Source organism: Pelodiscus sinensis, chromosome 21 (assembly GCF_052426305.1).
Source record: "Pelodiscus sinensis isolate ZL-2025 chromosome 21, ASM5242630v1, whole genome shotgun sequence".
Classification (NCBI taxonomy): domain Eukaryota; kingdom Metazoa; phylum Chordata; order Testudines; family Trionychidae; genus Pelodiscus; species Pelodiscus sinensis.
In genome coordinates, this window is record NC_143072.1 from 8,804,779 (window position 1) to 8,827,453 (window position 22,675).

A 22,675-nucleotide genomic window follows, 5' to 3' on the forward strand; every position below is an offset into this window, starting at 1 on the left:
TCAGGCCCACCCCCTCACCCAGCACTGGCGGGTGGAGCTGGCTAGAGGTCAGCAGAGTCAAGGCACCCAGCCTCACTCCGCATGGATTCCCCCTACACCTGGAATTCCCTCCGGCCCTTCTCTTGCCGCTTGCATGGGGCAGCCTGCACGTGACGGGACCTGAGGCCGTGGGGTAGGAAGTGCTTCAAACAGGCTGATGGGTGTCACGTTACTGGCGTTGAAGGGGAGCAGCCAGATCACTGCTGCACCCATGGGGGGGTATTGCCCCAAAGCGTACACAAGGGGCCATGGGAGGTGTCACATGAAAGCTTCTGTTCTACTGATTGTGTGTGTGCCACTCATGTACGTGTGTGGTGTCTGTGTGTGGAGTTATGCACATGGACTCTGTGTGGACGCTGTCGGAGGCAGAGCATTGGGCAAGGAATGTTCAGCCAGTGGCTATGCTAATGAGCGAGGCTCTAGGGTCAATAGATCATCTTCGTTCGAACCAGGGTGGCTGATGCAGGCATTTGAACTTGCAAATGAAGCCCAGGATTAAAATATCCTGCCAGGAGGTTTAACGGTAGTTCAGATTAGGAGCTTTAATTCGAACTACCTAGCCTGTGCCGCGTGCAGCCGCAGGCAGGTAGTTCGAACTACGGGGCATTTAAAAAGGGCGCCCACCCGGGAACAGGTAAGTGAATCCCGGGATATTTAAATCCCAGGCTTCATGTGCAAGTTCGAATGCCGACATTAGCCACCCTCGTTGGAACTAGGGGCTAGTGTAGACGTACCCTGAGTGCCAGAGACACATCTGGGGAAAGTCTGGAGACCTGCAAGCCAGCCAGGATAATGGCTGCTGACTTGGGACACAGGGATAGGTCACTGGACCATGTGACCTGCAGTGACCTGCTCTGGCAGGAAGATGCCAGGGGAGGTATAGAAGTGCCATGTGGAACCCTCCATCTTGGTCTTCAGCTCAGCTCCCGACCCCAGATGCAGCCTTGCAGGGAACAACGAGCCAGAAAGACCCGTGGACCCGTCCTGACATAGGATGTGCACCAGAGAGCAGTCTCTAACATCTCTGCCGCGAGCCTGTGTCGAGAACTGGGAGACTCGATGCATGTGACGTATTCTCCTTAACAGCCTCACTTCAGGCTTTTCTTTCTTTTAGTAACAAACCTTTCGAGTTGAGATTCTACAGGACTGGCCCAGCGTGGTGTGTGGGTACGATCCAGAGTGTACATTGACCGGGACCTGGGGCTGGTTTCTTGGGACCAGAAGAGCCCGTTTGGGCAGGCGAGGTTGGGGTCTAGAACCCCTCACCTGTGTGCAGGCTGACTGGGGCACAGGGAGAGCTGGGGTGCCAGAGGGGTTTTGCTCGCGAGGCTTCTGGCTGGCCAGGCTGGCAGCTGAGGCGCTCGGTGTGACGGGTGTGTGGCCTCTTCGGGAAGGACTCCAGTCTGGGGCTGTGAGGAGCCCCGAGTTTGAGCAATTCGCCCTGAGCCGACACCCTCAGCGGTGCCCAGACCCGGCCCGGTCCATCCCAGTGGGAAGATCCTGCCCAGGCCCTGGCAAGGGGCTGTGGGGAATTCCCTCAGTGGCACGGGCCAAACGGCTTCGCCTGCACCCCTGAAGTGGGCAGTGTCAGGGGAACGTGCTCTGCACCCTCCCGCTGCCCGTGGCTTCCCCACGCTCTCTGCTGGCTTCTGGCCGGAGCTGGGCTCTGCACTCGCTCGCTGGCCACGAGCTCCCCATCTCCCGTGGCCTTAGGCGGGAGCCCCCTGTGCCGCCTGCCGCAGGACGGGGCGAAGCTCCCTGGGGACGGGGAGGGCAGGGATGTGGCTGCACCCCAGACATGAGGTGCCAGGGGCTCTCCTGCTCGCTCCCAAAGGCACAGATTGTCTCTGGGCTCGGCCCCCCCGGGTTGCACGGTCCAGGAGTGAGCCCATCTCTACGGGCTGCGCGGACGGAGAAGGGGGAGGCAGCCAGCTTACCGTACTTGGCGGCTTTCGCTGCTGCTGCTGCCGCCGCTGCTCCTGCTGGGACTCCAGCTGCTGGGACACAGTAGAGAGGGGGTCAGGGCTCTGGGATGGGGAGAACACCACCCCACAGGCCCATCGGTGGGTCCAATGGGGCGACTTCACCTCCAATGCCGCCGACTCCGGGCACCAAACCAGGGACGCCACCGACACCGGGCACCAAACCAGGGACGCCACCGACACCGGGCACCAAACCAGGGACGCCACCGACACCGGGCACCAAACCAGGGACGCCACCGACACCGGGCACCAAACCAGGGACGCCACCGACTCCGGGCACCAAACCAGGCACACCGCCGACTCCAGGCAAAGCGCCTCCCACACCAGCTGCTCCTGCAGAGACAGAGGAGAGAAATCCGGTTCCAGTCAACGCAAAGCCCAAGTGCCCAGTGTAATTCTGCTGCTGTGCGCTCCCCCCATGGAAAGGAAGGGGGCTGCGCCCTACACTAGAGGGACTGTCCAATGGGATTGAAGGGGACGAAACACCTTCTCCTTTAGCAGGTGCCAGGGGATGTTAGAAAGCAGCTCTTAACTATAGACAAACCTGCTGGACTGGACGCCTCCCATGCAAGGGTATGTCTACACTACCACCCTAGTTCAAATTAGGGTGGTTAATGTAGGCAACCGGTGTTGCAAATGAAGCCCGGGATTTGAATTTCCCGGGCTTCACTTGCATATTGCCGGGCGACGCCATTTTTAAATGTCCGCTAGTTCGGACTCCGTGCCCATGGCTACACGCGGCATGGAGTAGGTAGTTTGGATTAGGCTTCCTATTCCGAACTACAGGTACACCTCGTTCCACGAGGAGTAATTGTAGTTTGGAATAGGAAGCCTAATCCGAACTGCCTACTCCATGCCGCCTGTAGCCGCGGGGACGGAGTCCGAACTAGCGGACATTTAAAAATGGCGTCGCCCGGCAATATGCAAATGAAGCCCGGGAAATTCAAATCCCGGGCTTCATTTGCAACTCCAGTTGCCTACATTAACCACCCTAATTCAAACTAGGGTGGTAGTGTAGACATACCCCAAGAGTTATAAACTGCCCAAGAGCCCCAGAGCCATTGATGTAGCTCTGTCATGAATCTTGAAACCTGGGCAAGTCCCAGAAAATAATACCATTGCCAATCTATGCCAGGAGTCACAGGGGGTATGTCTACACTACAGCACTAATTCGAACTAAGCTAATTCGAACTAACGCATCTAGACCTAAAAACTAGTTTGAATTAGCATTTTGCTAATTCGAACTAGCATGTCCACATTGAGTGGACCCTGAACCGAGGTTAAGGCTGGCCGGAAGCAGTGCCAGCAGGTCATCAGATTAGGACTTAGAGCGTGGAGCTGCTGTCTCAGGCTAGCCGAGGGCTGTGCTTAAAGGGACCCGACCCCCACCCCGGACAGACAGTTCTCAGGGTTCCCCGCTTGCTTGTCTAACTCGATGAGGGACAGCAAAGCAGTCCCGTCTTGGAGTGCCCTGAATGCCCACACTCGGCACATCACAGCACTCGGCCATCAGCCCAGCTGCACTTGCCGCAGGCTGCCATCCGGAGGGGGGGGGGGGTATATTGGGGGGCTGCAGGAAAGCTTCCACCCCGAGGAGCCCGCAGAGCCACCCCAGTCCTCCCCATGGGGGGCTCATACCCCATTCCTCCCTCATCTCCTTCCATTTACCCCTCCCTAGCCCCCCTTCCTGATGTACAAAGTAAAGGACATGTGTGTTAAAAAATAGTAACTCTCTTTATTTAACAAAACTCGGGGAGACTGGGAAAAGGAGGTGGGAGAGGGGAAGAGAGAGGCTGGGAGAGGGGAGGGCAACTAAAATGACCAGGGGTTTGGAACAGGTCCCATATGTAGAGAGGCTAAAGAGACTGGGACTTTTCAGCTTAGAAAAGAGGAGATGGGGGGAGGGGCATATGCTAGAGGTCTATAAAAGCACGAGTGGGGTGGAGAGGGTGCATAAAAAAAAGTTCGTCATTAGTTCCCATAATAGAAGGACTAGAGGACACCAAAGGAAAGGAATGGATAGCAGGCTTCAAACTAACAACAGAAAGTTGTTCTTCACAAAGCAAATAGTCAACCTGTGGAACTCCTTGCTGCAGGAGGCTGTGAAGGCTAGAACTAGAACAGAGTTTAAAGAGAAGTTAGATAAATTCATGGAGGCTGGGTCCATTGTGGTAAGCATCCCACAATGCAGTGTGGTGGGGAGGCAGAGCTGGTCCCTGCGCTTCTTGGGATTCCTCCTGTAGCTCTGGGAGCTCCCCATGCTGAGGAATGTCCAAGCAACAGGGCTGCCTCTCCAGCCCTTCCCTGCAGCAGCCGCCTGCCTGCCGCTGGGTTCCTAGCAGGATAGAGCAGGCACATCCCAATGATTTGCTCTTTGTTTGTACCCCAAAGGGAGCGGCTCCCTCAGCTGTCAGACACTTCCTGAGGAACACAGACCTGCAGGGCAGCAGAGATCCCAAATCACTGAGCAGCACCATCAGGGCAGGGATGGTGGGATGCTGGCGGAAGCCAATTCTCCTGACAAAACCCGCAACAGAGTCCATACTGGCTCTTTATTGACAAGAAACATGGGAGACAAAAGTCTCTCACAGAGCTGGAATTTGTTTGTTGCCAAAAGTGGGTGTTTTTCCCAACAAAAGCTGCATTGCAGTGTAAATGCTCTCGCTGTTTTGTCACGACAGAATGTGCCAGTGTAGACAAGGCCTCATGTTCTTGGTGACAGGCCTCACTGGGACATGGGGCCAGTGAGAAATAATCTGCAGTAGAAGCTAGCTCAGACGAATGCCCTCCTTTCCCTCTCCTTTCCCAGACCGTTCCTCCCTCACACCTTTATTCTACCTCAGTTTACCCCAGGCCTCACCCAGCACTGGGGGGTGGAGCTGGCTAGAGGTCAGTAGAGTCAGGGTACCCAGCCTCATCCCGCATCGATTCCCCCTACACCCAGAATTCCCTACGGCCCTTCTCTTGCCTCTTGCACGAGACAGGACCTGAGGCCGAGGGGTGGGAAGTGCTTCGAACAGGCTGAAGGGAGACGTCGAAGATCCTGCCCAGGCCCTGGCAAGGGGCTGTGGGGAATTCCCTCAGTGGCACGGGCCAAACGGCTTCGCCTGCACCCCTGAAGTGGGCAGTGTCAGGGGAACGTGCTCTGCACCCTCCCGCTGCCCGTGGCTTCCCCACGCTCTCTGCTGGCTTCTGGCCGGAGCTGGGCTCTGCACTCGCTCGCTGGCCACGAGCTCCCCATCTCCCGTGGCCCTAGGCGGGAGCCCCCTGTGCCGCCTGCCGCAGGACGGGGCGAAGCTCCCTGGGGACGGGGAGGGCAGGGATGTGGGTGCACCCCAGACATGAGGTGCCAGGGGCTCTCCTGCTCGCTCCCAAAGGCACAGATTGTCTCTGGGCTTGGCCCCCCCGGGTTGCACGGTCCAGGAGTGAGCCCATCTCTACGGGCTGCGTGGACGGAGAAGGGGGAGGCAGCCAGCTTACCGTACTTGGCGGCTTTCGCTGCTGCTGCTGCCGCCGCTGCTCCTGCTGGGACTCCAGCTGCTGGGACACAGTAGAGAGGGGGTCAGCGCTCTGGGATGGGGAGAACACAACCCCACAAGCCCATCGGTGGGTCCAATGGGGCGACTTCACCTCCAACGCCGCCGACTCCGGGCACTACGCCAGGGACACCGCCCACACCGGGCACCAAACCAGGGACGCCACCAACACCGGGCACCAAACCAGGGACGCCACCGACTCCGGGCACCAAACCAGGCACACCGCCGACTCCAGGCAAAGCGCCTCCCACACCAGCTGCTCCTGCAGAGACAGAGGAGAGAAATCCGGTTCCAGTCAACGCAAAGCCCAAGTGCCCAGTGTAATTCTGCTGCTGTGCGCTCCCCCCATGGAAAGGAAGGGGACTGTAAACACCCTGCCAGTACATCTGCGCCCTACACTAGAGGGACTGTCCAATGGGATAGAAGGGGACGAAACACCTTCTCCTTTAGCAGGTGCCAGGGGATGTTAGAAAGCAGCTCTTAACTATAGACAAACCTGCTGGACTGGACGCCTCCCATGCAAGAGTTATAAAAGAACTGCCCGAGGGGCCCAGAGCCATTGATGTAGCTCTGTCATGAATCTTGAAACCTGGGCAAGTCCCAGAAAATGACACCATTGCCAATGTATGCCAGGAGTCACATGGGGAAGTGCGATGACCTGGGTAGCTCTGGGCCAGGCAGCCTGACATGGACGTGGGCAGCGTCGTGGGAGGGCTGACAAGGAATGCAGGCAGGGAGGCATTGGGGATGGCAGCGTGCATTTGAGCGTGGTCGCAAAGGCCCGGTCAACGGAGCGTGGCAGTGTCCTTGAGGAGAATACAAGTCTGGGGGGAAAGGTAAGTCCTGGCTGTAGCAAAGTGAGGTCTGGGCCCTTCCTGGTGTATGCTCAGAGAAAAGACAAAGCAGGAGCCAACAGGAGCCAGCGGCAGCTCCCGGACCCATGGACTCACCCCAGCCTGAGTTAAGCTGAAGAGGACAATCTTTAATTTAAGCTTTGTCTGCACCGGGCAGTTGTGGTGGTAAAAGCTCTGTCAATAATCCAGAGATGTGATTTATTCGGCTCTGGTGAGGCCACATCTGGAATATTGCGTCCAGTTCAGGACACCCCCATTACAAAAAGGATGTGGACGCAAGGGAGAAGGTCCAGCGGAGGGCAACCAAAATGATGAGGGGGCTGGAGCGCATCACCTATGCGGCGAGGCTGAGGGACTTGGGTTTGTTCAGTCTGCAGAAGCAAAGAGTGAGGGGGGATTTGAGAGCAGCCTTCAACTTCCTGAAGGGAGGTTCCAAAGAGGATGGAGAGAGGCTGTTCTCAGTAGTGACAGATGCAGAACAAGGAGCAATGGTCTCAAGCTGTGGTGGGAGAGGTCCAGGTTGGATATTAGGAAAACTATTTCCCTAGTAGAATGGTGAAGTACTGGAATGGGTTCCCTAGGGAAGTAGTGGAGTCTTCATCCCTAGAGATGCTTAAGTCTCGGCTTGACAAAGCCCTGGCCGGTTGATTTAGTGGGACTTGGTCCTGCCTAGAGCAGGGGGCTGGATGACTCCTGGGGTCTCTTCCAGTTCTATGGTTCTATGATTCTACGATTCCATGAACGTGCAAAAGTTACCAAAACTGAAAACCAGGCAAACCAGTTTTTCTGCCTCCCAATGTCGACATTTCCTGGCCACATGGCGAGAACCCTGTCGACAGACAGAGCAAAGCATTGTGGGTAAGCATCCCACAATGCAGTGTAGTGGGGAGGCAGAGCTGGTCCCTGTGCTTCTTGGGATTCCTCCTGTAGCTCTGGGAGCTCCCCATGCTGAGGAATGTCCAAGCAACAGGGCTGCCTCTCCAACTCTTGCCCTGCAGCAGCCGCCTGCCTGCCGCTGGGTTCCTAGCAGGATAGAGCAGGCACATCCCAATGATTTGCTCTTTGTTTGTACCCCAAAGGGAGCGGCTCCCTCAGCTGTCAGACACTTCCTGAGGAACACAGACCTGCAGGGCAGCAGAGATCCCAAAACACTGAGCAGCACCATCAGGGCAGGCATGGTGGGATGCTGGTGGAAGCCAATTCTCCTGACAAAACCCGCAACAGAGTCCATACTGGCTCTTTATTGACAAGAAACATGGGAGACAAAAGTCTCTCACAGAGCTGGAATTTGTTTGTTGCCAAAAGTGGGTGTTTTTCCCAACAAAAGCTGCATTGCAGTGTAAATGCTCTCGCTGTTTTGTCACGACAGAATGTGCCAGTGTAGACAAGGCCTCACGTTCTTGGTGACAGGTCTCACTGGGACATGGGGCCAGTGAGAAATAATCTGCAGTAGAAGCTAGCTCAGACGAATGCCCTCCTTTCCCTCTCCTTTCCCAGACCGTTCCTCCCTCACACCTTTATTTTACCTCAGTTTACCCCAGGCCTCACCCAGCACTGGGGGGTGGAGCTGGCTAGAGGTCAGTAGAGTCAGGGTACCCAGCCTCATCCTGCATCGATTCCCCCTACACCCAGAATTCCCTACGGCCCTTCTCTTGCCTCTTGCACGAGACAGGACCTGAGGCCGAGGGGTGGGAAGTGCTTCGAACAGGCTGAAGGGAGACGTCGAAGATCCTGCCCAGGCCCTGGCAAGGGGCTGTGGGGAATTCCCTCAGTGGCACGGGCCAAACGGCTTCGCCTGCACCCCTGAAGTGGGCAGTGTCAGGGGAACGTGCTCTGCACCCTCCCGCTGCCCGTGGCTTCCCCACGCTCTCTGCTGGCTTCTGGCCGGAGCTGGGCTCTGCACTCGCTCGCTGGCCACGAGCTCCCCATCTCCCATGGCCTTAGGCGGGAGGCCCCTCTGCCGCAGGACGGGGCGAAGCTCCCTGGGGACGGGGAGGGCAGGGATGTGGGTGCACCCCAGACATGAGGTGCCAGGGGCTCTCCTGCTCGCTCCCAAAGGCACAGATTGTCTCTGGGCTCGGCCCCCCGGGGTTGCACGGTCCAGGAGTGAGCCCATCTCTACGGGCTGCGCGGACGGAGAAGGGGGAGGCAGCCAGCTTACCGTACTTGGCGGCTTTCGCTGCTGCTGCTGCTGCCGCTGCTCCTGCTGGGACTCCAGCTGCTGGGACACAGTAGAGAGGGGGTCAGGGCTCTGGGATGGGGAGAACACAACCCCACAGGCCCATCGGTGGGTCCAATGGGGCGACTTCACCTCCAACGCCGCCGACTCCGGGCACCAAACCAGGGACGCCACCGACACCGGGCACCAAACCAGGGACGCCACCGACACCGGGCACCAAACCAGGGACGCCACCGACACCGGGCACCAAACCAGGGACGCCGCCAACTCCGGGCACTGTGCCTCCCACACCAGCTGCTCCTGCAGAGACAGAGGAGAGAAACTCGGTTCCAGTCAACGCAAAGCCCAAGTGCCCTGTGTAATTCTGCTGCTGTGCGCTCCCCCCATGGAAAGGAAGGGGAACTGTAAACACAAGTCTGTCTGTAACAAAGGGACGTCTGGGCTCTTCCCAGGGGCTGGTGCCCTGAAAAAGGAGGGGCCAGCTTACCGTATTTGGCTGCTTTTGCTGCTGCTGCTGCTGCCGGGCTTCCTGGGGATGAAGGAAGGAGAAGAAATCTCAGAACCCTGATACCATGCCGACACAGAACACAGCTGCCACCCCGGGGTGCTGGCAGAGCCAGGCACCAATCCGGGATCCACCACGGATGCCTGGCAGGGCTCTAGAATCTGCAGAAAGCAAGAGAGGTGTGCGACAGAGCAAGGTCCAGCATGGAGAGAAGAAGCCAAGCTCCCAGGTGAGCGGGGGAAGTCCAGGCAAATGGAGAGCCCGTGTCCTGCTCTGTCCCAGGCAGGCGTGAGGACCACACTGGCTTCTCTCCAGGAAGGGGTCTCTGCAGCTGGGGAGCCTAGGATGAAATGATCGCTTCCTTTGACAGGATCAGTCTTGTGGATAAGGGAGAAGCGGTGGATGTGGTATACCTGGACTTTACTAAGGCGTTTGATACGGTCTCGCATGATCTTCTTATCAATAAACTAGGTAAATACAACTTAGATGGGGCTACTATAAGGTGGGTGCATAACTGGCTGGATAACCGTACTCAGAGAGTAGTTATTAATGGTTCTCAATCCTGCTGGAAAGGCATAACAAGTGGGGTTCTGCAGGGGTCTGTTTTGGGACCGGCTCTCTTCAATATCTTCATTAACGATTTAGATATCGGCATAGAAAGTACACTTATTAAGTTTGCAGATGATACCAAGCTGGGAGGGGTTGCGACTGCTCTGGAGAATAGGGTCCTAATTCAAAATGATCGGGACAAATTGGAGAAATGGTCTGAGGTAAACAGGATGAAGTTTAATAGAGGCAAATGTAAAGTGCTCCACTTAGGAAGGAACAATCAGTTTCACACATAGGGTACGTCTAGACAACAGGCTTTTGTCGACAGAGGCTTTGTCGACAAAGAGCGTCTAGACTACATCCAGTTCTGAGAGTGTAAAGGACAGTATAGATGCAATAACACCTTCTGTCGACAGAACTCTGTCAACAGAAGGCATTATTCCTCGTAGAATGAGGTTTACCACTGTGACGGCGCGTTGGGGTCCCCCTTCTCCTGCACCCCCAAATGGCACGAACAGACTCCACCAGCCAGTAGAATGGAGGTAGTTTATTGCTTCTCCAGGATATAGCACAGCACAGATGTCATCTGGTTACAGGAACTGGGGCTAAGAGGCCTCAGTGCCCCCTTTGAGATGGGGGAGTCCCAGCTCCCCCCCCCCCAGCTCCTTCTCCCCTGCTTTCCAGACAGGAACTAACTCACTCTCCTCCAGCCCTGCCCCCAGCCAGGGCAGCATCCACCTTCCTTTGTTTCTCCTCATGGGGGGTGGCTGGTCAGACCGGTTTGGAGCCACCTTTGCATAATGACTCCCCCCTTCCCTGCTGGGTCTTGCTACAGACAGCAGAGGTCGCCACAGCCCTAGCAAGTTACCCCCACTACGTCACAACCACCGTCGACAATACTGCCAAGTTCTGTCAACATTATGTCGACAGAACTCAGTGGTAGTATAGACGCAGGTATAGTTCTGTCGACAAAAGTCCACTTTTGTCGACAAAACCCTGTAGTCTAGACACACCCCTACAGAATGGGAAGCGGCTGTCTAGGAAGGAGTACGGCAGAAAGGGATCTAGGGGTGATAGTGGATCACAAGCTGAATATGAGTCAGCAGTGTGATGCTGTTGCAAAAAAAGCAAACATGATTCTGGGCTGCATTAACAGGAGTGTTGTGAGCAAGACACGAGAAGTCATTCTTCCGCTCTACTCTGCGCTGGTTAGGCCTCAGTTGGAGTATTGTGTTCAGTTCTGGGCACCGCATTTCAAGAAAGATGTGGAGAAATTGGAGAGGGTCCAGAGAAGAGCAACAAGAATGATTAAAGGTCCAGAGAACATGACCGATGAGGGAAGGCTGAAGGAATTGGGTTTGTTTAGTTTAGAAAAGAGAAGACTGAGGGGGGACATGAGAGCCGTTTTCAGGTATCTAAAAGGGTGTCATGAGGAGGAGGGAGAAAACTTGTTCATCTTGGCCTCTGAGGATAGAACAAGAAGCAATGGGCTTAAACTGCAGCAAGGAAGGTTTAGGTTGGACATTAGGAAAAGGTTCCTAACTGTCAGGGTAGTTAAACACTGGAATAAATTGCTGAGGGAGGTTGTAGAATCCCCGGGTATGTCTACACTACAGCGCTAGTTCGAACTAACTTAGTTCGAATTAGTTAATTCGAACTAAGCTAGTTCGAACTAACGCATCTAGAACTAAAAACTAGTTCGAACTAGCGTTTTGCTAGTTCGAACTAGTAAGTCCACATTGAGTGGACTCTGAACAGGGCTTAAGGATGGCCGGAAGCAGTGCCGGCAGGGCATAAAAGGAGGACTTAGAGCATGGAGATACTGTCTCAGGCTAGCCGAGGGCTGCGCTTAAAGGGTCCCGACCCCCACCCCGGACACACAGTTCTAAGGGGCACATCACACCACTCGGCCATCAGCCCGGCTGCACTTGCCGCAGGCTGCCATCTGGGGAGAGGGAGTAATTGGGGGGCTGCAGGAGAGCTTCCACCCCCAGAAGCCCGCAGAGCCAGCCCAGTCCTCCCCATCGGGGGCTCGTACCCCATTCCTCCCTCACCTCCTTCCACTTACCCTTCCCTAGCCCCCCTTCTTATTGATGTACAAAATAAAGATAACGTTTCTTCCAACATTGACTCTGTCTTTATTGAACAAAACTGGGGGAGACTGGGAAAAGGAGGTGGGAGAGGGGAAGACAAAGGCTGGGAGAGGGGAGGGCAACTAACATGATCAGGGGTTGGGAACAGGTCCCAGATGAAGAAAGGCTACAGAGACTGGGACTGTTCAGCTTAGAAAAGAGGAGACGGAGGGGGGACAGGATAGAGGTCTCTAAAAGCAGGGGTTGGGTGGAGAGGGTGCATTCAGAAAAGTTCTTCCTGAGTTCCCATAAAGAAGGACTAGAGGACACCAAAGGAAAGGAATGGGTAGCAGGCTTGAAACTAGTAAGAGAAAGTTGTTCTTGACAAAGCAAATAGTTAACCTGTGGAACTCCTTGCTGCAGGAGGCTGTGAAGGCTACAACTAGAACAGAGTTTAAAGGGAAGTGAGATAAAGTGATGGAGGTTGGGTCCATGGAGTCCTATTAGCCAGAGGGTAGGAGTGGTGTCCCTGCCCAAAGTTTGTGGAAGGCTGGAGAGGGATGGCACGAGACAAATGGCTTGGTCATTGTCTTCGGTCCATCCCCTCCAGGGTCCCTAGGGTTGGCCGCTGTTGGCAGACAGGCTACTGGGCTAGATGGACCTTTGGTCTGACCCAGTACGGCCATTGTAAGCTCAGGGCTCAGTGTCGGGGGCCTCAGTGGACCCCCTTGATTTTCATGCACACCTGGTCCTGGGTGGCCAGGCTGGCAGCTCTCCTGCCCTAGACGGCCACTTTCCTGTGCCTAGTGCGGAGATCGTGGACGAGGTCCACGATGTCCGCACTAGCCCAGGAAGGTGCCCGCCTCTTGCGGTCCAGGGCAAGCTCCCGGGAGCCGCCAGCCTGGTCCCGGCAAGAGGGGGTGGGCTGGGGGGCATCGGGTGGGTGGCTCTGTGCCGTGCCAGGTGCAGGGTCTGCTAGCTGGGTGCTGGCAGGCTTGCACCTGGCACGGGCACCGTAGCCAGCCCGTGCCCCTTTAAGGGGTCCGGGGCCGGGAGGGGGGCATAGAGTTTCCCTGGTGTTGGCCAGAGTGGCCACCAGGGAAACCTGGGGAGGGCTAGCCTCCCACTAGTTCGAACTAAAGGGCTACACAGCCCTTAGTTCGAACTAGCTAGTTCGAACTAGGCGTTAGTCCTCGTAAAATGAGGTTTACCTAGTTCGAACTAAGCGCTCCGCTAGTTCGATTCAAATTCGAACTAGCGGAGCGCTAGTGTAGCACCTATTAAAGTTAGTTCGAACTAACGTCCGTTAGTTCGAACTAACTTTGTAGTGTAGACATACCCCCCATCTCTGGAGATATTTAAGAGTAGGTGTGACGTAGTGGGGGGTACCTTGCTGGTTGCTATGCTGGGCAGTGGGTTGGGAGTGACCTCCACTGGCTGCTGGCTGCAGCACGGCCCAGCAGGGCAGGGGATGAGTCATTATGCAAGGGGGCTTCGAACCTGTCCGACCAGTGTCTCCCAGGGAGCGGAACAATGGGAAGAAGGGGAGTGGAGCCCTGGCTGGGGGCAGGGCTGGAAGTGAGGGAGTTAGGTTTCTGGCTGGGATCATGGAGGAAGCAGCCTAGGCAATGGGCTGGGATTTAGGGGCCCAGGCTCCCCCATCTCAAGGGGGGCTGAGGTATCCTAGGCCTGCCCTGGAACCAGATGACATCTGTGCTGGGCTGTATCCTGGAGAAGCAATAAACTCCCTCTGTTCTATTGGCTGGTGGAGTCTGTCCGTGCCACTACGGGGGTGCAGGAGACGGGAAAACCCCAACGCGCCGTCACAGTAGGTTAGATAAATGTCTATCAGGGATGGTCACAGTGCTGGGTCCTGCCATGGGGACAGGGGCCTGGACTCGATGACTCTCGAGGTCCCTTCCAGTCCTAGTGTTCTAGGATTCTATGAACATCCTGCCTCAACAGTGCCCATGGAGCCAGAGCGGACTGGCAGCTTTCTATGGGGTGCCAAGGAAGCCGCAGTTCAAGGTGCCCCCCCAAGGCCTCTGTCCCGGAGCCTGTCTTGGAGAGAGGGGAGTTTTGCCTCCCTCCAAACCCATCCAGGACAGAGGGGGGCTGCGCTAACGGGGTATCCTCTGTAGGAGAAAGCCGGAAGCATGGTCTAAGCCCAGACTGCTCCTGACCACAGAGCAGAGCCTGCCCAGGCCGCCTGGGACAGGACCCCCCCGCTGTGCGTGCCGGGCGAAGGTGCTGGGGTGCAGCCGGCCAAGTGGGAGCTGTGAGCGCACGCTGGGCACCATGGACCTGACCGCTCTGCTCACACGTGGAGGCGCCACGGCGGGACACTGGGGGAATGACCGAGTGTGTTTAGAGGTTTGCTGCTAAAGGCTCCTGAGCTGCAGGCATAGAGACTGCCGGCAGGGCTCCCGGGCATTGCTTGCATGCCGAGCCACCACAGGGGGGCACTCGCACCCTGTCCTCTGGCTGCTGCTGATCAGTGGAGCTGACAAAGGCCATGCGCACATGTGCACTGACGCCGTGTCTTGCACCGGGCCCTGCTGAACCCAGACTCAACCTGCTCCCAGCATTGCAAAGCAATGGATTCACTCTGTGCACCCGCCAGAACCCGGCTGCCACTCAGCTGCGGGAGGGGAAGTGGAGCCGTGTCGCACACACCTTCACCATTGCTCGCACGCTCGCACACGGCTGTGCCTGGGAGCACAGATGGCACCTCCCCGCCCCCGCAAGAGAAAGACACACTGCAGCTCCCGGGTAGCAGAAGGGAAGCTACCGGCCAAACCCTCCTCCCCAGCTCGGAGAGGCTCGTGGGAGTGCACCGACCTGCCGGAAGCCCAGAGAGCTTCTCCCCTCCACGGCGCCACCGAGGCAATGGGCGAGCCCGAGCATCTGCCCACGAGCCGCCTGAGGGCCTCGGACGTAGCCAGAGCCTCGGTCACAGCTCAGCTGGGCAGGCTCAGAGGGAGCCCCGCCGGGCGTGCAGGCAGCTGGAATCCCCCTCCCCTGCAGGCCTGGCTGTCCCTGGGCAGGGCCGTGGTGTCCTGGGGCACAGTGGGGGTCCCGGGCAGGGGGAGGTCAAGGGGCACAAGACCTGGGTGTAGCTCCGCTATTTGCCCTCTGGCACAGCTGGCAGCAGAGACCCCCCCCAGGCTGGGCCAGGCATGCCCCGGGCACCCAGCAGCGCCAAGCCCGCCAACGCTGAGCCAGCCCTCCGGAGCGGAGCACTCACCGTAGGCTGCTGCTTTGGCCGCCGCCGCTGCCGCCGCCGCCGCCGCCGGGCTTCCAGCGCCTGGGTGACAAAGGGCGAGAGTCAGGCCCTGCGCTGGGAACACAGCCCCACGGGCCCGGGGCACATTTACCTGCCACTCCTGGGACACCGCCCACGCCAGGGAGACCCCCAACGCCAGGCACCAAGCCTCCGCCTCCAGCGACGCCGGCAGCACCCGGCACCAGGCCAGCACCTGCAGAGAGAGCCACAGTGCAGGGCAGCCCAAGCCCGGGGACACAGGCTCAGGGCCCACGGAGCAGGCGTCCCGGAGGGGCCCCGTCCCCCAGGCGCCTCTGCCGGTGCCCTCCTGCCGGGGGACTGGCTGGCTGCTCTTCTGACACTGCAATGGTGTGGGGAGTGCGCGCCCCGCGCCCGCTCTGCCCTGGCGCCACCAGCGCCTGGCCCTCTCCTGAGTCTTCATCTCGGTGCACTGGCCCCCAATGGGACCCCAGCCCTGCCCCACATGTGGAGCTGCAGGCTGTGGGGCTCAGGCTTTGGCCCCGGCTCTGTGGAAATGCCCGTGCAGACGGGCCCAACACCCAATGATTCCTGGCTCCTGCTCGTGACTCGTGTGTGCGCCAGGTTACGTGGGCACCCAGGGCCGTGGCCCAGGGCTGCAGGGTTAGTACCCGCCTCCATCTTGTCTTCCTGGGGCAGCCCACTTCCCTTGGCCCTGCTCTCCAGCACCTGGGCCCACGCCCATCAGCATGGCATCTAGGCTCAGGCAACTCACCATATTTAGCTGCTGCTTTAGCTGCTGCTACCTGAGCTCCAACTCCTGGGGACACAAAGAGGAGACATTCATCACATGCCAGCAGAGCCGCCCCCGCCCCGCCCCCTCAGCGACCCCCCACCTCCCGGCCACCCCGGCACTGGCCTGCCCTAGCACAGGAGGGGACCTTGCCCTGGGTCTCTGTGGAGGCCTTGCTGGGCACTGTCCTGGTCACTCCTGCAGCCCTGGCCACCGCCCGGAAGCACCCACCGTCCTGCCCCTTCCCCCAGAGAAAGCCCCTCGCCCCTCCCCCGGAGAGGGGCAGGCTAGGAAGGCCTGGCTCACGGCCGATGCTCACGGCCTGGGCAGCTGCCCCCGCGGCTCGCAGAGGAAGAGGCCAAGCGGCGCACCTGTCCCTGTGGGGTATCCAGCCTTTCCCGCGGCGCCGGCGCCCAGCCCGCCTGGTCCGTACCCTGCAGGCACAAAGAGCAGGAGCCCCATTAGCCCTGCCTCCGGGCGCCATGTCCCGCGGTGCCGTCCGAGCGTGCCAGAGCGGGGCCGGCTGCGGCGCCAGGAACCCCGGGAGACGGCTGCCTCCAGCTGGCAGCGCTTCCTCCCCGGCTCGGCAGCCGGGGCTGCTGCTCTGGGGGGGCCTGTGGCACCAGCAAGAGAGACCCTGCCCGGGGAGCCCCCGGCCTGGCCGCTGGCACACAGCACAGACCCCGCACCTGCCCACCGCCCCGGGGCACGCAGGCAGGCTGCGGAGCGGGTGCTGGGGGGTTAAAGGCTGCCTGGTGCCAGGGGAACAGTGCCCCCCATCCCCCAGCCCTGCTCGGAGCCCTGGGATGCCCAAGGAGGGAGGCCAGGCAGATTCTCTGGGGGGGGGGGGGGCTCTGAGGCGCTGTCCAAGCAGCCCTGTGAAGGCTCTCACAGCTTGCCTGGTCCGGGCCAACACCAGCCCCCCGGGGCGGGGCCATCTCACACCAGGCTCACCCAGGCCCCAGCTCCAGGACGACTCCTGGGGTCAGGTTGGGACCGGCTACGGGCTAGCAGAGCGCGGGGAAGCTGGGAGCAGGCCCCAGGGAGAAGCCCCTGAGCCACTGTGACGGGGTCCCCACCCGGGGAGGGCTGAGAATGAAGAGCACTCACCGTATGGCAGCTTCCCCGTGCTATAGGGCAGCCCATAGCCCCCTGGGGAGAGAACACAGCACCAGTGAGTGCAGCAGGGTGGGGGAGCGCCTGCCAGCCTGCAGCAGTGGAGACAAGGCGGGCCGGGGGCGGCGGGGACAAGGCGGGCCGGGAACAAGGCGGGCCGGGGGCGGCAGGGACAAGGCGGGCCGGGCGCATCGGGGACAAGGCGGGCCGGGGGCAAGGCGGGCCGGGCACATCGGGGACAAGGCGGGCCGGGGGCATCAGGGACAAGGCGGGCCGGGGCAGCTGTATGGAGGCCACGGGGACAAGGCTGGAGTCCCTTGCCACACTTCCAACCCTTGACACCCTTCCCTGGCGCACTTCAGCCCCTGCCCCAGCCCAGTGAAGGTTGTGAGAGGGGGCCAAGCAAGCCATGGGGGAGGGGCAGGGGGCGCTTCGGGCTGGGGCAGGAGCAGAGGGGGGAGGAGGAAGATTGTGGCCCAAAGGCTGCCAGCTCCAGGCCCCTCTGTTTTAGTGCTCAGCCCCCGAGGCCATTGTAGAAACCGGCCTGAGCATCCCCCCTGCACACGTGGGGGTGCGGAGCCCTCTGCAGCCAGAGGGGAGTGGGGCTGGACGCGAGCCGAGCGCCTGCTCCTCAAGCTGCATGTGGAGACCAGATGTCCCTGTGCCCCTTCCAGGCGCCCCCACCTCAGCATGGCCTGACAGAAAGCAGAGCTCCCCCTCCCTGCGGGGAGACTCTGTTCCACGGGCTCCAGGCAGCCCCCAGGGCCAGCTGTCTGCACATGCCCCGTGGCTCCATCGCAGTGCTAAGATAAGCCCTGTTAGCACCCCCCTCTCGGCTTCCCTGCGGGCTGCCCAGAGAGAAATCGAGGCCCAGGCCCTTGCTCAGCGAACTCGGCCTTAGCCTGGACTAGAACCCAGCTTTGCCAGGCTCCTGCTGCCCATGCACCTGGGGCTAGTGGCTCTGCAGCGGCCCCAGCAGGAAGCGCAAGGCAGGGAGGGCAGTGTGCTGGGAGCTGACGCAGCCAGCAGGCACAGTCACCCTGTATGCCCACCGGGCTCTGCCTGTGCTCCGGCGACGGGGTGGGGGCCACTCCCTTTCCCAGGGGCCCGGCCCATGGAGCCCGCGTGATCCTGGAAACACGGCTCGGCCACCCCTGCCCGCAGCCTGACCCTAACTCTGCACCAAGCCACGGGGAGCCTGCTCCGCAAAGGGGTGCTGAGACAGGAAGGTCAGAAGGAACGGTGGGATCAGAGAGCCCAGAGACCCGCCAGAATAACCCTGCCGGAACCGGCGCACAGCGCTGGAAAAGAAACCCAACGGCGGCTCCAAAGTCCCTGATGCTGGAGAACCCAGCCCTGCCCTCGGCCGCCTGTTCCAGTGGGCAGGACCCTCGGCGCTAACGTGTGGCATCGGTCCCCAGTCTAGTGCCAGCCTACGGCTTGTGTTCTCCTGCTCCGCTGACCAGACTCACAGGGTCTCCGAATCGCTGCCACGTGGGGACCCCGGGCCCGGGCCGAGCGCTAACGCGTAGGGAGCCTGGGCCCGGGCCGAGCGCTAACGCGTCGGGAGCCTGGGCCCGGGCCGAGCGCTAACGCGTCGGGAGCCTGGGCCCGGGCCGAGCGCTAACGCGTCGGGAGCCTGGGCCCGGGCCGAGCGCTAACGCGTAGGGAGCCTGGGCCCGGGCCGAGCGCTAACGCGTAGGGAGCCTGGGCCCGGGCCGAGCGCTAACGCGTAGGGAGCCTGGGCCCGGGCCGAGCGCTAACGCGTAGGGAGCCTGGGCCCGGGGCGAGCGCTAACGCGTCGGGAGCCTGGGCCCGGGACGAGCGCTAACGCGTCGGGAGCCTGGGCCCGGGGCGAGCGCTAACGCGTCGGGAGCCTGGGCCCGGGGCGAGCGCTAACGCGTCGGGAGCCTGGGCCCGGGCCGAGCGCTAACGCGTCGGGAGCCTGGGCCCGGGCCGAGCGCTAACGCGTCGGGAGCCTGGGCCCGGGCCGAGCGCTAACGCGTCGGGAGCCTGGGCCCGGGCCGAGCGCTAACGCGTAGGGAGCCTGGGCCCGGGCCGAGCGCTAACGCGTAGGGAGCCTGGGCCCGGGACGAGGGCTAACGCGTAGGGAGCCTGGGCCCGGGACGAGCGCTAACGCGTCGGGAGCCTGGGCCCGGGACGAGCGCTAACGCGTCGGGAGCCTGGGCCCGGGCCGAGCGCTAACGCGTCGGGAGCCTGGGCCCGGGGCGAGCGCTAACGCGTCGGGAGCCTGGGCCCGGGGCGAGCGCTAACGCGTAGGGAGCCTGGGCCCGGGGCGAGCGCTAACGCGTCGGGAGCCTGGGCCCGGGGCGAGCGCTAACGCGTCGGGAGCCTGGGCCCGGGGCGAGCGCTAACGCGTCGGGAGCCTGGGCCCGGGGCGAGCGCTAACGCGTCGGGAGCCTGGGCCCGGGCCGAGCACTAACGCGTCGGGAGCCTGGGCCCGGGCCGAGCGCTAACGCGTCTGGAGCCTGGGCCCGGGGCGAGCGCTAACGCGTCTGGAGCCTGGGCCCGGGCCGAGCGCTAACGCGTCGGGAGCCTGGGCCCGGGGCGAGCGCTAACGCGTCTGGAGCCTGGGCCCGGGCCGAGCGCTAACGCGTCAGGAGCCTGGGCCCGGGGCGAGCGCTAACGCATCGGGAGCCTGGGCCCGGGGCGAGCGCTAACGCGTCGGGAGCCTGGGCCCGGGCCGAGCGCTAACGCGTAGGGAGCCTGGGCCCGGGGCGAGCGCTAACGCGTAGGGAGCCTGGGACCGGGGCGAGCGCTAACGCGTCGGGAGCCTGGGCCCGGGGCGAGCGCTAACGCGTCGGGAGCCTGGGCCCGGGCCGAGCGCTAACGCGTAGGGAGCCTGGGCCCGGGGCGAGCGCTAACGCGTAGGGAGCCTGGGCCCGGGGCGAGCGCTAACGCGTAGGGAGCCTGGGCCCGGGGCGAGCGCTAACGCGTAGGGAGCCTGGGCCCGGGGCGAGCGCTAACGCGTAGGGAGCCTGGGCCCGGGCCGAGCGCTAACGCGTCGGGAGCCTGGGCCCGGGGCGAGCGCTAACGCGTCGGGAGCCTGGGCCCGGGGCGAGCGCTAACGCGTCGGGAGCCTGGGCCCGGGGCGAGCGCTAACGCGTCGGGAGCCTGGGCCCGGGCCGAGCGCTAACGCGTAGGGAGCCTGGGCCCGGGGCGAGCGCTAACGCGTCGGGAGCCTGGGCCCGGGCCGAGCGCTAACGCGTAGGGAGCCTGGGCCCGGGCCGAGCGCTAACGCGTCTGGAGCCTGGGCCCGGGGCGAGCGCTAACGCGTCTGGAGCCTGGGCCCGGGCCGAGCGCTAACGCGTAGGGAGCCTGGGCCCGGGGCGAGCGCTAACGCGTCGGGAGCCTGGGCCCGGGGCGAGCGCTAACGCGTCGGGAGCCTGGGCCCGGGGCGAGCGCTAACGCGTAGGGAGCCTGGGCCCGGGGCGAGCGCTAACGCGTAGGGAGCCTGGGCCCAGGGCGAGCGCTAACGCGTTGGGAGCCTGGGCCCGGGCCGAGCGCTAACGCGTTGGGAGCCTGGGCCCGGGCCGAGCGCTAACGCGTTGGGAGCCTGGGCCCGGGCCGAGCGCTGCCACGTGGGGTGCCTGGGCCCAGGGCGAGCGCTGCCGCATCGGGAGCCTGGGCCCGGGCCGAGCGCTGCCACGTGGGGTGCCTGGGACCGGGGCGAGCGCTGCCACGTGGGGTGCCTGGGACCGGGGCGAGCGCTGCCGCATGGGGTGCCTTGGCCTGGGGCGAGCGCTGCCGTGTCGGGACCCTGGGCCCAGGGTGAGCGCTGCCACGTCAGACAGCGCCCCCCTGAATGGCCATTGCCCGACAGTGCCCCCCCCCGAACAGCCATCACTCGACAGTGACTCCCCCCCACCAAACGGCCACCCCGACATGGGGTGAGAAGCCAGAGACAGGGCACGAGCCGCCACTCACAGAGGCCTGGGCGGGCGCACGCCGCCATCACCTAGCGCCCAGGGACATTAGCCCTGCAGTAGGGCGGGCTCCGGCCCAGGGGCACAGACTAGAAAGCCGGCAGCGTGGGGCTGGCCCGAGGCTTGGCTGAGGGGCCATGCCCACACAGCGGTTTTCAGTGCCTGACTGGAGCCCTGTGGCGAATGTCGGTCGGTCTGTCTGCCCGCCCAGGCTGGGGGCTGCCGGCTGCCTGCAGACCTCCTCGCACCGCAGGGATTCGCCCTTCGAACAGCCGATGGACAACACTCCCCAGGCCCCCGCATCTAACCAGGCCTGGGCAACGGCAACCTCTGGGGCGGAGCAGGCGGCCTGGCTACGGTGCCTGGGCAGGGGACAATCAAACGGCTGCCCCGCGCCGCTGAGCCGGGAGCTGGCTAGTGGACTAGCCCGGACGCGGCGCCAGCGCAAAGGGTCCTGGGAGTGCCGCCCGCGGAAACGGCGCCAGGAAGGGCGATGGCGCTGCTCTAGCAACCCCGCAAGAGCCATCGCGCCCGTTGCCATGGCCCACAGACGGCGCCGCCAACCCGAGCCTCGGACGTGCCAGGCAGCTCGGGAGCCAGCAGAGGCCTTTGCAGGCCTGGAGCACGCAGCTGGGCCCTGGGGCCCTCGCTCCTCGGGCAGTGGCCCTTGCGGGCTGTTCCAGCCGGGCGTGAGAGGAACGGCCCATGTCCTACAGGCCCCGAACCCGGGGCCACCGGCTCTTCCCGCGACGCCAGGCCGCCCGCTGCCTTCCACCTTGTTGTCCAGCCCGGCCAAGCTGAGCGCGCGGCGCGAGCCTGGACTCTGAGGAACCGCCAGGGCACAGGGCGGCGCCTCCCCCACAAGAGAGCCGAGACTCGGAACGTGGCGGCTGGCGTGGCGTGTGCTCCGAGGGGTGGCAGGCCCCTTCTCCGCACTTCGTGAACCCTGCCTTGCAGATAAAGCCGGGGGTAAGGGCTTGCCCCTTGGCCGCAAGGGGAAGCCGGCGAAGCTGAGTGCAGGGCCAGGGAGACCCCCAAGGAAGGTGCGAATGGCAGGAGGTTACAGCGCAGGGCAGCACTGACCTGTCTAGAGGGCCCGGCTAGGCTCTGGAAAGGCTGCAGCAGCTGCCTCGGCAGGAGAGTGTTGCTGGGGGGCAAGAGCAGAGGGCCAAGCGTGGAGGGGTGGGCAGGCTCTGAGCTTGGCTCCACCGTTCAGTAATGCTGGCTCCCCGGTAAGCGGGTCAGGCGGCGCCGCCGTGGCTGGGCTGCAGGAAACGGGGCCCTCGGCTCGTTAGCGCCAGGCTCCTGTAGAAGCAGGCTGGCGGTGGAGGCCGCGCTGGGGGGAGAAGCCAGACGTCCCGGGGGGTGGGGAGCGGGACGAGCTCGGGTGTTTCTGCCTCTTGCGACACTGTGCCCGGGGCAATGGCGCCGGCCTGGCGAGGCCTTTCGCAGCGCGCTGCCCAGGCCGGCAGGACCTGCCCAGCGCCAGGGCCACCCGCTCGCCATGCAGCACTTGTAACCGTGTGTGACGGCTGTCACGTTACCGAATGTGAGGGGAGCAGCCAGATCACTGCTGCACCCATAGGTGGGGGCATTGGCCCCAAAACTGGTATAAAAGGGGCCATGTGGGGTGTTGAATAGAAGCTCACTGTCTGCTAATCCTGTGTACGCTAGTCATGTGATCGTATAATGTCTGTGTGGGAAGTTACAAGCATGTACTTTGTGTGGATACTGAATATTTCTCTGCATGTGGTTGAGCAGTGGGCAGAGCCCGGCCTATGGACACGCTAATTAGCGAGGCCCTGTGGGACAATGGCACTCGATGGGCCAAGGACACACCTCAGGAATGGTGACCGACA

At 61.9% G+C, this 22,675-nt stretch overlaps 1 protein-coding gene across 1 annotated transcript in view; it reads right to left on the minus strand.

Moving 5' to 3' along the window:
- The window catches only part of ELN (elastin), a 74,080-nt gene that overhangs the window by 18,518 nt on the left and 32,887 nt on the right, over positions 1-22,675 (minus strand). The window contains exons 14-25 of the mRNA XM_089772255.1: positions 16,864-16,905; positions 16,125-16,187; positions 15,736-15,780; positions 15,094-15,195; positions 14,964-15,023; positions 9,078-9,119; positions 8,723-8,890; positions 8,573-8,632; positions 5,652-5,819; positions 5,502-5,558; positions 2,127-2,354; positions 1,977-2,036 (exon numbers count right to left, since the gene is read on the minus strand). Coding sequence (XP_089628381.1) covers positions 1,977-2,036; positions 2,127-2,354; positions 5,502-5,558; positions 5,652-5,819; positions 8,573-8,632; positions 8,723-8,890; positions 9,078-9,119; positions 14,964-15,023; positions 15,094-15,195; positions 15,736-15,780; positions 16,125-16,187; positions 16,864-16,905 — 1,095 coding nt within the window. The remainder of the gene's footprint in view (positions 1-1,976; positions 2,037-2,126; positions 2,355-5,501; positions 5,559-5,651; positions 5,820-8,572; positions 8,633-8,722; positions 8,891-9,077; positions 9,120-14,963; positions 15,024-15,093; positions 15,196-15,735; positions 15,781-16,124; positions 16,188-16,863; positions 16,906-22,675) is intronic.